Source organism: Hyperolius riggenbachi, chromosome 9 (genome assembly GCF_040937935.1).
Source record: "Hyperolius riggenbachi isolate aHypRig1 chromosome 9, aHypRig1.pri, whole genome shotgun sequence".
NCBI lineage: Eukaryota > Metazoa > Chordata > Amphibia > Anura > Hyperoliidae > Hyperolius > Hyperolius riggenbachi.
The window spans coordinates 299,340,135-299,354,592 of record NC_090654.1 but is presented as its reverse complement, the minus strand read 5'-3'; the positions used below and the strand labels follow the sequence as shown (position 1 = coordinate 299,354,592).

The 14,458-nt window shown below is 51.9% G+C and overlaps 1 protein-coding gene across 1 annotated transcript in view; it reads right to left on the bottom strand.

Annotated features, from left to right (window-relative positions):
• The window catches only part of HHIPL1 (HHIP like 1), a 112,316-nt gene extending 98,707 nt beyond the window's left edge, over positions 1-13,609 (bottom strand). Inside the window, exons 1-2 of the mRNA XM_068254795.1 lie at positions 13,294-13,609; positions 3,683-4,329 (exon numbers count right to left, since the gene is read on the bottom strand). Of these exons, the coding sequence (XP_068110896.1) occupies positions 3,683-4,329; positions 13,294-13,560 (914 nt within the window). The 5' untranslated portion in view covers positions 13,561-13,609. The remainder of the gene's footprint in view (positions 1-3,682; positions 4,330-13,293) is intronic.
• Positions 13,610-14,458: the final 849 nt, after the last annotated feature.

Below are 14,458 nucleotides of genomic sequence, written 5' to 3'. Positions count from 1 at the left end.
TGCAATGTTGCTGCATTCTATTGGTCTGTGCAGGACGGGGTCAGAGGAGGCCCAGCTGCCTTTGCCTTACTACACAACTTCCCCAAATACACAGCCGGGCGGATCGCTCAAAATCAGTCTTATCACCCGAACGACAGTCTGTACACACGATTTCGCGTGCGGACGAACTGAACGACGGGACGTTCAAACGACCCGTCGTTCACAAAAGTCCAACGTGTATATGGGCCTTAAACATGGCTGCAGCTGTTGTCACAATTCTCAGAAATATGCCCGAGGCAAAGGCAGCTGGGCCTCCTCTGACCCCGTCCTGCACAGACCAATAGAATGCAGCAACATTGCATCATGTGCAGCCAGGATTACTACACAACTTCCCCAAATACACAGCAATACTAATGCCTGAATGGAGGAATTACTATGGCCAGGAGACAGCCCTGGAGCAAGGATAAGAAAAACCCACCCACAGCACATGCATAACCAAGAGGCCAGGAGACAGCCCTGGAGCAAGGATAAGAAAAACCCACCCACAGCACATGCATAACCAAGAGGCCAGGAGACAGCCCTGGAGCATGGATAAGAAAAACCCACCCACAGCACATGCATAACCAAGAGGCCAGGAGACAGCCCTGGAGCATGGATAAGAGAAACCCACCCACAGCACATGCATAACCAAGAGGCCAGGAGACAGCCCTGGGGCATGGATAAGAGAAACCCACCCACAGCACATGCATAACCAAGAGGCCAGGAGACAGCCCTGGGGCATGGATAAGAGAAACTACAGCCCTGGAGCAAGCATAATAGAAACCCACCCACAGCACATGCATAACCAAGAGGCCAGGAGACAGCCCTGGAGCATGGATAAGAGAAACCCACCCACAGCACAGGCATAACCAGGGCTGTGGAGTCGAAGTTGGAGTCGGAGTCGAGGCAATTTTGGGCACCCGGAGTCGGAGTTGGAGTCGTGGTTTCAGTAACTGAGGAGTCGGAGTCAGAAGATTTTCGTACCGACTCCACAGCCCTGGGCATAACAAAGGGGCCAGGCGATAGCCCTGGAGCAAGGATAAGAGAAACCCACCCACAGCACATGCATAACCAGGGGGCCAGGAGACAGCCCTGGAGCATGAATAAGAGAAACCCACCCAGAGCACAGGCATAACCAAGAGGCCAGGAGACAGCCCTGGAGCATGAATAAGAGAAACCCACCCAGAGCACAGGCATAACCAAGGAGCCAGGAGACAGCCCTGGAGCAAGGATAAGAGAAACTACAGCCCTGGAGCAAGGATAAGAGAAACCCACCCACAGCACATGCATAACCAAGAGGACAGGAGACAGCCCTGGAGCATGGATAAGAGAAACCCACCCACAGCACATGCATAACCAAGGGGCCAGGAGACAACCCTGGAGCATGGATAAGAGAAACCCACCCACAGCACATGCATAACCAGGGGGCCAGGAGACAGCCCTGGAGCATGGATAATAGAAACCCACCCAGAGCACATGCATAACCAGGGGGCCAGGAGACAGCCCTGGAGCATGGATAAGGGAAACCCACCCACAGCACATGCATAACCAAGGGGCCAGGAGACAGCTCTGTGGATTTGATGTCATTTCCTGTCTTTCTTGCTCGACTTAATGCAGGAGTTAAAAATTTGGAGGAACCAGGGTTTTTTTGGATGGCCATTTTGTCCTCAACCCTTCTCTGACTCCTTTCCCCCCTCTTTGTAGGACATGCCGTTTAGCCAAGGCTCTCCTGCCTGGGGTCCGGCTAGTATGTATCCAAATTACAAATCACCTGCAGCATGGCACTCATCATTGGCGCACGCAGTGAGGTCAGCGTTGGGCGCACGCAGTGAGGTCAGCGTTGGGCGCACGCAGTGAGGTCAGCGTTGGGCGTAGGAAGTGAGGCTAGTGTTGGGCGTAGGAAGTGAGGCTAGTGTTGGGCGTAGGAAGTGAGGCTAGTGTTGGGCGTAGGAAGTGAGGTTAGGCGTAGGAAGTGAGGCTAGTGTTGGGCGTAGGAAGTGAGGCTAGTGTTGGGCGTAGGAAGTGAGGTTAGGCGTAGGAAGTGAGGCTAGTGTTGGGCGTAGGAAGTGAGGCTAGTGTTGGGCGTAGGAAGTGAGGTTAGGCGTAGGAAGTGAGGCTAGTGTTGGGCGTAGGAAGTGAGGTTAGTGTTGGACGTAGGAAGTGAGGCTAGTGTTAGACGTAGGTCGAGCATTAGTGCTAGACGTAGGGTGAGAGTTAGCATTAGACATAGGTGGAGGGTTAGTATTAGGAGTGGAAAGTGGGAGGTTAGCATTAGAGACATAGGTGGGGGGGGGGGGTTAGAGTTAGGAGTGGTCTAGGGAGCGTTTAAAGGTATCAAAGGTTGGAGAGTGACGGATGTGTTGTGGAAGGGCATTCCAGAGAAGGGGTGAAGCACGTGCAAAATCTTGTCTATGTGAATGTGAGGAGGTGATTCTAGAGGAGGACAATAGAAGGTCATGTGCAGATCTGAGATTGCGATTGGGTTTGTATCTGGAAATTAGTGAGGAGATGTAACGGGGAGAGAGATTGTGGGGAGCTTTGTAGATTAGGGTTAGGAGTATGAACTGGATCCTCTGGGTAATTGGCAGCAAATGAAGAACTTGACAGAGAGGAGCAGCAGAGAAAGATCGAGAAGAGATGAATGAGACGAGCAGCTGAGTTCAGTACAGCTTGAAGCCTGTTAATTGGTAGTCCACATAGTAGTATGTTACAATAGTCCAGACAAGATTTTATAAGACCATTTATTAGCATTTCAGTTGCAGTCTGGTACACACTTTCAATTATGATTGGCCAATCACTGACCATTTTTACCCCGTACATGTAGCAAGAAAGTTTACGTACACAATCTGCTTATAGTATTCAATAACGGTTGACCCTCATACTACATGAAGGTGGTGAAATTGGTCAGTGGATGGCCAATCATAATTGAAAGTGTGTACCAGGCTTAAGTGGGGAAATAGATTTCTGCAGAACCGTAACTAAAAACTAACACTTTAAACTATTCGAGGAGAACGCCAGCGCATACCACTAAGGCTGCATCTGAAATGACCACCAGCTCAGTCTGCAGCACCTAAATAGACTTTCTACACACTTCGCATTCAATTCAGATGCAAATCATATGCAAATCTGCTACTACTTATTATGCAAACAGGAAACTCAGGAGGAGGGGCTGGGAGCAGCTAACCTGATAGTTACATAGTTACAAAGTTAAGAAAAGGTAGGGGAAAGGCTGCGCATCCCTAAGCACATGTTGCAAATGAATGGTTAATCGCGCCGGCATACACCGCCTCTGTCAGACTGAAAAATGCATGCCCTGCATCCAAGACAATTGCTAACATTAATAATGCATTTTTCAGTCTGGCAGAGGCGGTGTATACCTGTGCGATTAACCATTCATTTGCAACATGTGTTTAGGGATGTGCAGCCTTTCCCCCCACATTTCCTTAACTTTAAACTATTTGCCTAGTTTTTTTCCTGGCAAAGTTTTATTCTGATGAGAGCAGTCGTTCCAGTTTGGCTGCAAAGTCGATGTTTTTGCTACAGAGCGGACATTACACATGGATGGCACTAAGCCCAGAGTACCAGTGCACAACAGCTTATTAATGATTTAACGATCGGCCAGGCAATCATGCAAAAAAAAAAAACCACATACACAGAAAATTACCTTTCAGACGTATGGTCAATCATGTTCATGTCGTGGGAGGAAATTCTGAACTCGCTAATCCGTATGAACTCATCGAAGCCAACCTCTACGGAGTAGTAAACATAGACTTTTCCGTTGTGCTTAAAGTTTGGATGGAAAACGATTCCTAGAAACCCTCGTTCATCGCCTTCCCAGGGCGATGTGAGGACGGATTTGGAGATGTTTAAAAATGGCTTTTCCAGCCTCGATCGGTCAGGGAGATAAGTCCAAACTAAGCCCACTTGTTCCGCCACGAAGAACCGGTGAGTGCCGTCATTGGCGTGCACCATGGCCACAGGGTTTTGAAGGCCATTAGCAACTTCTTCCAGGCACAGCTGCAGACAGCCCTCTGAGTCAGCCGTCACCAAGCCCAAATTCTGGGTGAGTTTCGTGTTGACCAACAATCGAGGAAAGCAGTAATCAATGTCGTCTAGTGCTAGACGGCGGCAGAACTTGGCCATGTTACCCTCTAACGATAACAGCTCTTTGTCGGACGTCATGTACCTAAACAAAGATCTGCAGTTCTTCCAGACCTCATTGCAGTACTCCTCGCATAGACCAGCGATGCTCCTCACTGGGGTGGTGGGATCTTCTGCATCATATAAATGGGCAGCATAGGGAGAACACTCCTAAGGGCAGAGTAAACAGAGAAGTATAATGATCAAAAAACACTTCTGACTGTTAAAACCGTAATTCATCCTCAGCTTTTTTTTATTGTTAGTAAAGGTGAAAGTTAGACTATAAATAAGGTCAAGTGTAGAACAAATGATGCTTTTGAATTGTGGGTGTGGAGAAAGCTACTGAGTTCCCTGGACTGCCAGAAGATCCAGACAGTCAATACTTAAAGAAATAAGGCCAGAGTTTACACTAGAAGGGCTGATGCTACTATTAAAACTCAAATACTATAGAAATATTATTGTTATTGTTACTTTGGTCATATTGGAAGGCCAGATTCTTTGGGGAAATCCTTGACTCTTGGAATTGAGGGCAAAAGAAGAAGAGGAAGGCAGAGGCTTAGGCCCAGTTCACATTGGCATTTATTTGCGGTCCGCAGCCGGACCGCAAACGGAACGGACGATTAAGAGTCCATTGTTAATCAATGGACCCGTGCACACTTGTCCGTTCCTCCGGATGCGGTCTGGCCTGCGGTCCAGAATTTTCCAACATGCTCCAATTTTCCGGACCGGTCCTCCGTCCACCGCCGCCAGACCGGATCCGGACAAGAAATCCAGCACAAGAGGAACTGAGGGGAAACGGAAGTGCACAACACACTTCCGGATGAAAGCCGGACGTCCTACCCAACTTCCTGTGGGGTTCTCTATGGTGCAGGCGGCCATGTGGATGTACCCAGCGCCGGACAGCCCCCAGCCTCTCCAAAGCCACCCCAGAACACAGCGGAGGACGGAAGGACCCGACCATCCAGATGCAGGGCCCGGCGGGACGAGGAGGATGATGTCCTCACAGCAGGCTCTCCCCAAGAAGGACTCCAGCGCTTTTCCAGACCTTCCAGGCCCCTCTTTGAAAACGGAAACGGATCCAGGACGCATGAAGAATGGAAGAATATCTGGATGAACACTGAACGTGACCTGAACGGATCCTGATGGCCTCCTGATGGCGTACGGATGTTCTCAGAACGGACCGGACCCGTGCCACCGGTAAGTATTTCAACACAACGCAAGTGTGAACCGGGCCTAAGATTGACAGACCAAGCTTCTGAACATGCCTATGCAACAGCTGAAAGAAGAAAGTGATTGACAGACACCTCTGGTCACGAAAAGTCATAATTGATGTAGTTTATTTCAGAGAAAGTTCCTTAGCAAAAAGTCAGTCTCATTACCCAGAGATTTTTGCTTTAAGTATAGCACTGTCAGTAGAGAGAGTTTCTTCTTCCGCACATACAGGAGGTGGGAGGAGTCAGCACTGTGTTTGCAGGAGGAGACTGGCTGGCACTCCCTCCTAGTTTCTTCCTGCCTATCTTCTGAGAGTGTTAATGGGATGAAGGCGGAGTTTGGACAGCTCATAGACCTTTGCCTAAATCAGACTATAGTGTTCCAGTTGTTGATAAGACAAAAGTCGCAGCCTTCCTAGCCAGTGCGTCCAATTTTACATTCCCCCAATACCCTCATTTGAAAGTCATGGGTGCTTGACTCTAGGTCACTGGTCTTATCTGTCAATATTCAAGCATGTACATTGGATCACACCTGCTTAATGTTTAACTCTGGTGGCAAAGAAATTGTGTACATAAAACTGTAACATGGAGAATGTTCTTTATCATATGAAGCCATCAGGCACTGACCTGGACTTCACCTCAGTCATGTGACAAGGCCAATGCTGCATCAACACATTTTGTACATTTTACCCTGAGTTTGCATGTCACTCATGGGGACACTGAGATCACGCAAGATGATAGATTTACTGAATATTTGTAATATTTCTCACATGCTGCAAGAGACGCACTGAGCAGTCATAACCTCATTATATCTTGTGTCATGTTCTAACAGATCTGCAGTATTTCAAGGAGACCAACAAAATCCTTCTCAGTTAGTGTTTGATTCTTACAGGTGGAATCTGAGCACAACCAGAGTCCTGGAACTAAGGACTCGATTCATCAAGACTTATCGAATCAATTACCGACAGTTCGGTAAAATACCAAAACTCAATAAGTTGATTTCAGAATTCATCAAAGTTATCTACAGCTGTTAGCGAGCATTCGGTAATCATTCGGTACATTCGGTAACGATGCGATAAAATGGAAGGAAGTGCAATTCATGAAAATGAAATGGGGTGTGGTTTAGCGTTACATTTAGGATTAGTTATCTCCTTCACTGCTCTGTCGTTATTCCTGTCAGATCATTGCTGACAGAGAAGATGGAGCCATTAGAAGTGGTTATGTATCAGCTGAGAGTGATTCAAAGGCGCAGAAGGGCCAGAATAAGGTCCAGAACCATATCAATCTGCAAGAGAATAGATTTATTTGCTGTAACAGGACATCTGCATTTCTCTTAAAGAGGATCTGTAACGTCAAAAGATCCCCTGGGGGGTACTCACCTCGGGTGGGGGAAGCCTCCGGATCCTAATGAGGCTTCCCACGCCGTCCTCCGTCCCTCAGGGGTCTCGCTGTAGCCCTCCGAGAAAGATGACGTCACTATTTACCTTCCTGGCTCCTGCGCAGGCGCTCTGACGGCTGTCGGCTCCGAAGTAGGCGGAAATACCTGATCGCCGTCGGATCTGCTCTACTGCGCAGGCGCAAGTTTCCGGCGCCTGCGCAGTAGAGCGGACCCGACTGAGATCGGGTATTTCCGTGTAGTTCCGAGCCGAGAGCAGCCACAGCGCCCCTGCTGGAGCCAGCAAAGGTAAGTATTGAACTGACAGTCGGGTCTGTCGCCGGCTGTTCGGAGGGCTGCAGCGAGACCCCCGTGGGACAGAGGACGGCGTGGGAAGCCTCATTAGGATCCGGAGGCTTCCCCCACCCGAGGTGAGTACCCCCCAGGGGATCTTTTTGATGTTACAGAGTCTCTTTAAATCATCTAGTAAGAGAACACAGGCAGTGCCAGGGATAACTAAAGGGATTGTCCCAAGTCACTTCCAGAATCCTGGTCCAGGTGTTACGCCCTATTCGGAATGTTGCTATGTAGTGTTCAAAGGGCGGCCTTTTACCCACAATTCCACAGGAATCTTATGGCCTTGTGTTAAATTACCGCTGTAAAATGGAAATAGCGACATGTTACCGAATGGTTACCGCACAGTTATCGATATTTTATCGAAGTCACACCGAATGCGGAAAAACCTTGATGAATACAACTAGAAATCGATAAATTTCGAATTCAGTAATTTAACGAACTGGAAAAAGTTATTGCAAACACAATGATGAATTGAGGCCTAATTCCCTATGGTTAATGATAGGTATGCTAGAAAACCATGCTGGTCTACTACTGGTACTCCCTCTGCCAGTCGCCACTCCTCCACCTCCCCATAGGTCAGACCATTATTGAGAGTGTGTACCGAGAGCCAAGAGAAACAGTGGAGGAAAGGTACATTTATCAGCAAGTATTGGAAGATTAGGGCATGATAAAGAGGGTTAGGACCACGGGAGAGGGTAGCGGAGGTATACACTTCAAGGACAACTGGAGAGGGATATGGAGGCTGCCATAATTATTTCCTCTTAAGGAATACCAGCTGCCTGGTAGTCCTGCTGATCTATTTGGCTGCAGTAATATCTGAATCAAACAAGAAACAAGCACTGACTCCCCCATTAGCAGTATTCAACCGATGGGTCGAATACTGCTCTGTGCAGCCATGGGAGGCCCCAGGAGGCCGAGTGCTACAGAAGATGGGCGGCTCCATGCACAACCACGCCTGCACAGGGTGGAGCCGCCCATCTTCTGAAGCACTAGCTCCCAAAGACTTCCTCCTGTGGCGGGGGATACAAAGGGGGGGGGGGGAGGGGGACATCGCTGGAATGAGAGGACCGGGAGATGTGGGGGAAGGCTCTATAGGACTCCTCCCCTCTCCATAGGTGACTATATTTTATTCTTCACTTCAGATTTGCTTTAAGCTGCATGTGCATAGGTGTCTCTCAGAGTGGGATTTACACGTCGTACTGGCTGCACTATTATGTGTTTTATTCTATTCCAAGGAAAATCATCTGGTAAAGAAAACATATACATACAGTATATAACAACTATATGGAACTTGAACCCCCCCCCCCCCCCCACACACACACACACACACACACACCTGACAGAGCAGTTGTGACCCCCCCCCACACACACACACACACACACACACACACTGTACACACACACCACACACTGTACACACACACACACACACACACACACACCTGACAGAGCAGTTGTGACCCCCCCCCCCCCCCACACACACACACACACACACACACACACTGTATACACACACACACACACACACACACATACACTGTACACACACACACCACACACACACACACACACTGTACACACACACCACACACTGTACACACACACACACACACACCACACACTGTACACACACACACACCACACACTGTACACACACACACTGTACACACACACACTGTACACACACTGTACACACACACACTGTACACACACACTGTACACACACACACACTGTACACACACACACACTGTACACACACACACACACACACACACACACACCACACTGTACACACACACAAACACCACACACACAGACACACACACCACACACTGTACACACACACACACCACACACTGTACACACACACACACACTGTACACACACACACACACACACACACACCTGGCAGAGCAGAAGTCACACACACACACCTGGCAGAGCAGTAGTGCCCCCCCCACACACACACACACACACCTGGCAGAGCAGAAGTCACACACACACACCTGGAAGAGCAGTAGTGCCCCCCCCCCCCCCCACACACACACACACACACACCTGGCAGAGCAGAAGACACACACACACCTGGAAGAGCAGTAGTGCCCCCCCCCCCCCCCCCCACACACACACACACACACACACCTGGCACGCAGGGCTGTGGAGTCGGAGTCGGAGTCGTGGAGTCGGAGTCGTGGAGTCGGGCAATTTTGGGTGCCTGGAGTCGGAGTCGGAGTCGGGAAAAAATGCACCGACTCCGACTCCTAATGAATTTGTAACTGTAATTAAAATAGAAAATATGATAAAATGTTCTATTTCTCAGATAATAGTCATTAAAAATAATGTATATATACAGTATATATACAGTAAAAGCTGTGCTTTGTCTACAAAAATGAAATGAACCAATCAAAATTAGTTACTTGTGCTGCTTCAATAAAGCAGTCCCCGTATTTTTAAGGTCAGATATACATATCTGATTGTGACTGTATATATGATGTGCACACAGGAATCTCTTATATATACTAAATAACATCTATGCTGTAAGAATAAAGCCTGATGTGTAGCCATGTCACTAATAGAGATGGTCAACGAGATGGAAATAATTCCGCATTGATGCTGATTTATGCAAATGTATGCACTCCCTTTGCTGATGAAATCAAATAATTTGATATGTTATTAAAATTTGGTTTGGTGACTACAAATTAAAGGGTAACTGAGACGGATGAAAAGTAAAGTTTTATACATACCTGGGGCTTCCTCCAGCCCCCTTCAGGCTAATCAGTCCCTCGCTGTCCTCCACCACCCGAATCTTCTGCTATGAGTCCTGGTAATTCAGCCAGTCAGCGCAGTCCAGCCGCATGCCGCTCCCACAGCCAGGAACATTCTGCACCTGCGCAATAGTGCTGCACAGGTGTAGCATGCTCCTGGCGGCGGAGTGTGTTCATGCGCACTACGCCTGACTGGCTCAAGTACCTGGACTCATAGCAGAAGATCCAGGTGGTGGAGGAGTACAACGAGGGACTGATTATCCTGAAGGCGGCTGGAGGAAGCCCCAGGTATATATAAAACTTTAATTTCATCTGTCTCAGGTTTACTTTGTTACACAGTAGTACTATACTCTACATATGCTCTCCCCACAGAGCTGCAGGGAATCCACTGAGAATGCTGTGCACATTGAACACAGAGGTGTTGTCTGTTTACAATCTCCTCATTCCCCTGCAGAGTACCTGCACATCACTCTTACATGTACCCACACTTACATTGCCTAGGGCCTGATAGATGTTCTTTGTTCCGGTTTGTACCTTTTACAAGTACTCTTACCAAGTACTAGTTTTAGTCTAAAGGGAATAAATATAGTAGTCTACATATCCTTCTCACTTCAGTTGTCTTGTAAAATTCCTAAGCGTTGGCAGTTAAGAGACGAATTTCATGTTACATACTTTTAATCAACAAAATTGTAATATGCAAATTAGAGGAGTCGGAGTCGTGGAGTCGGAGTCGGAGTCGGTGGAATCCTAAACTGAGGAGTCGGAGTCGGAGTCGGTGGATTTTTGGACCGACTCCACAGCCCTGCCTGGCAGAGCAGTAGTGACCCCCACACACACACCTGGCAGAGCAGTAGTGACACACACACACACCTGGCAGAGCAGTAGTGACCCACACACACACACACACACACCTGGCAGAGCAGTAGTGCCCCCCCCCACACACCTGGCAGAGCAGTTGTGACCCCTCCCCCCCCACACACACACCTGGCAGAGCAGTAGTGACCCACACACACACACACCTGGCAGAGCAGTAGTGCCCCCCCCCCACACACACACACACACCTGGCAGAGCAGAAGTCACACACACACACACACACCTGGAAGAGCAGTAGTGCCCCCCCCCCCCACACACACACACACACACACACCTGGCAGAGCAGTAGTGACACACACACACACCTGGCAGAGCAGTAGTGACCCCCACACACACACCTGGCAGAGCAGTAGTGACACACACACACACCTGGCAGAGCAGTAGTGACCCCCACACACACACCTGGCAGAGCAGTAGTGACACACACACACACCTGGCAGAGCAGTAGTGACACACACACACACACACACACCTGGCAGAGCAGTAGTGCCACACACACACACACACACACACACACACACACACACACACACACACACCTGGCAGAGCAGAAGTCACACACACACCTGGAAGAGCAGTAGTGCCCCCCCCCCCCACACACACACACACCTGGCAGAGCAGTAGTGACCCACACACACACACACCTGGCAGAGCAGTAGTGACACACACACACACACACCTGGCAGAGCAGTAGTGACACACACACACACACACACACCTGGCAGAGCAGTAGTGCCCCCCCCCGCCCACACACACACACACCTGGCAGAGCAGTTGTGACCCTTCCCCCAAACTGGCAGAGCAGTAGTGACCCACACACACACACACACCTGGCAGAGCAGTAGTGACACACACACACACCGGGCAGAGCAGTAGTGACACACACACACACACACACACACACACACCGGGCAGAGCAGTAGTGACACACACACACACCGGGCAGAGCAGTAGTGACACACACACACACACACACACACCGGGCAGAGCAGTAGTGACACACACACACACCGGGCAGAGCAGTAGTGACCCACACACACACACACACCTGGCAGAGCAGTAGTGACCCACACACACACCTGGCAGAGCAGTAGTGACCCACACACACACCTGGCAGAGCAGTAGTGACCCACACACACACCTGGCAGAGCAGTAGTTCCCCCCCCCCCCCACACACACACACACACACACCTGGCAGAGCAGTTGTGACCCCTCCCCCCACCTGGCAGAGCAGTTGTGACCCCTCCCCCCCACCTGGCAGAGCAGTAGTGATCCCCCCCACACACACCTGGCAGAGCAGTAGTGCCCCCCACACACACACACACACCTGGCAGAGCAGTAGTGACCCCTCCCCCCCCCCACCTGGCAGAGCAGTAGTGACACACACACCTGGCAGAGCAGTAGTGACCCCTCCCCCCCACCTGGAAGAGCTGCACAAAGTGGGAAATTAACAAGGGGTACATTATGACACAGACAATGATATACAGTCAGGTCCACAAACCCAGCGTCTGGTGATGTCTATGCATGGACAGTTCAGTTGCCCCCTCTCTCACCTGGCAGGGGTATTAGTGAATAAGCCCTCTTCCTGGCAGGGGTATCAGTGTACAGATGCGCCAGCAACCCCCCCCCCCCCCCAGGGGTATTAGCAATTACAGTAGAAAACTCTCTCACCTGGCAGAGGTATCAGTGTACAGATGCCCCCCTGCAGGGGTATTAGGGATCAGATGCCATCTCACCTGGCAGAGGTATCAGTGTACAGGTGCCCCCCTGCAGGGGTAATAGGGATCAGATGCCCTCTAACCTGGCAGGGGTATCAGTGTACAGGTGCCCCCCTGCAGGGGTATTAGGGATCAGATGCCCTCTCACCTGGCAGGGGTATTAGTGTACAGGTGCCCCCCTGCAGGGGTAATAGGGATCAGATGCACTCTCACCTGGCAGGGGTATCAGTGTACAGGTGCCCTCCTGCAGGGGTATTAGGGATCAGATGCCATCTCACCTGGCAGAGGTATCAGTGTACAGGTGCCCCCCTGCAGGGGTAATAGGGATCAGATGCCCTCTCACCTGGCAGGGGTATCAGTGTACAGGTGCCCCCCTGCAGGGGTATTAGTGAGTAGATGCCCTCTCACCTGGCAGGGGTATCAGTGTACAGGTGCCCCCTCCCCCGGCAGGGGTATTAGTGAGTAGATGCCCCCTCACCTGGCAGGGGTATTAGTGAGTAGATGCCCCCCTTACCTGGCAGGGGTATCAGTGTACAGATGCCCCCCTCCCCCGGCAGGGGTATTAGTGAGTAGATGCCCCCCTCACCTGGCAGGGGTATCAGTGTACAGATGGCCCCCTCCCCCGGCAGGGGTATTGGTGAGTAGATACCCCCTCACCTGGCAGGGGTATCAGTGTACAGATGCCCCCCTCCCCTGGCAGGGGTATCAGTGTACAGATGCCCCCCTCCCCCGGCAGGGGTATTAGTGAGTAGATGCCCCCTCACCTGGCAGGGGTATCAGTGTACAGGTGCCCCCTCCCCCTCCCGGGGTATTAGTGAGTAGATGCCCCCTCACCTGGCACAGGATGTCCTGCACATGGGCAGCGCACAGCTCGTAGCCCGCCGGCTCCACGTTGGCCAGCACCCGGTAGAAGGTGTCGGTGATCTCCCGGTCCCGGGCGGGGTCGCAGCAGCCGAAGTCCCGGTACTGGACACAGAAGCTGAGCGGCTGCGGGGGGCGGAAGGGCGGCTTGAAGTCCAGACACTGCGGGTGAGAGAGGAGGCAGCCCGGCCGGAGGAGGAGCACAGCCAGCGGGAGAAGCCAGCAGCACCCGGAGCCCATCCTGACTGCAGCCCCGAGACTCGCTCTGCCGAGACTTTATCCGGTTCACCCAGCAGCGCCCCGCCCCCAACCCCTGTAGCTGCACAATGTCCCTCCCCCGCCCCCAGCAGCTGCACATCGCCCCTCCCCCGCCCCCAACCCCTGCAGCTGCACAATGTCCCTCCCCCGCCCCCAGCAGCTGCACATCGCCCCTCCCCCGCCCCCAGCAGCTGCACATCGCCACTCCCACAACCCCTGCAGTTGCACATCGCCCTCCCCCGCCCCCAGCAGCTGCACATCGCCCCTCCCCCACCCCAGCAGCTGCACATCGCCCCTCCCCCAACCCCTGCAGCTGCACATCGCCCCTCCCCCGCCCCCAGCAGCTGCACATCGCCCCTCCCCCAACCCCTGCAGCTGCACATCGCCACTCCTCCGCCCCCAGCAGCTGCACATCGCCCCTCCCCCGCCCCTGCAGCTGCACATCGCCCCTCCCCCAACCCCTGCAGCTGCACATCGCCACTCCCCCAACCCCTGCAGCTGCACATCGCCACTCCTCCGCCCCCAGCAGCTGCACATCGCCCCTCCCCCGCCCCTGCAGCTGCACATCGCCCCTCCCCCGCCCCCAGCAGCTGCACATCGCCCCTCCCCTGTCCCCAGCAGCTGCACAATGCCCCTCCCCCAACCCCTGCAGCTGCACATCGCCCCTCCCCCGCCCCAGCAGCTGCACATCGCCCCTCCCCTGCAGCTGCACATTGTCCCTCCCCCACCTCCTGCAGCTGCACATTGTCCCTCCCCGCCCCCTGCATCTGCACTTTGTCCCTCTTATGCAACAGCTGCTCTGTGCCCCTACCGCCCCCTACAGGTGACTGCCCCCTAGCCCTGACTGGTCCCTACCGCCCCCTACAGGTGACTGCCCCCT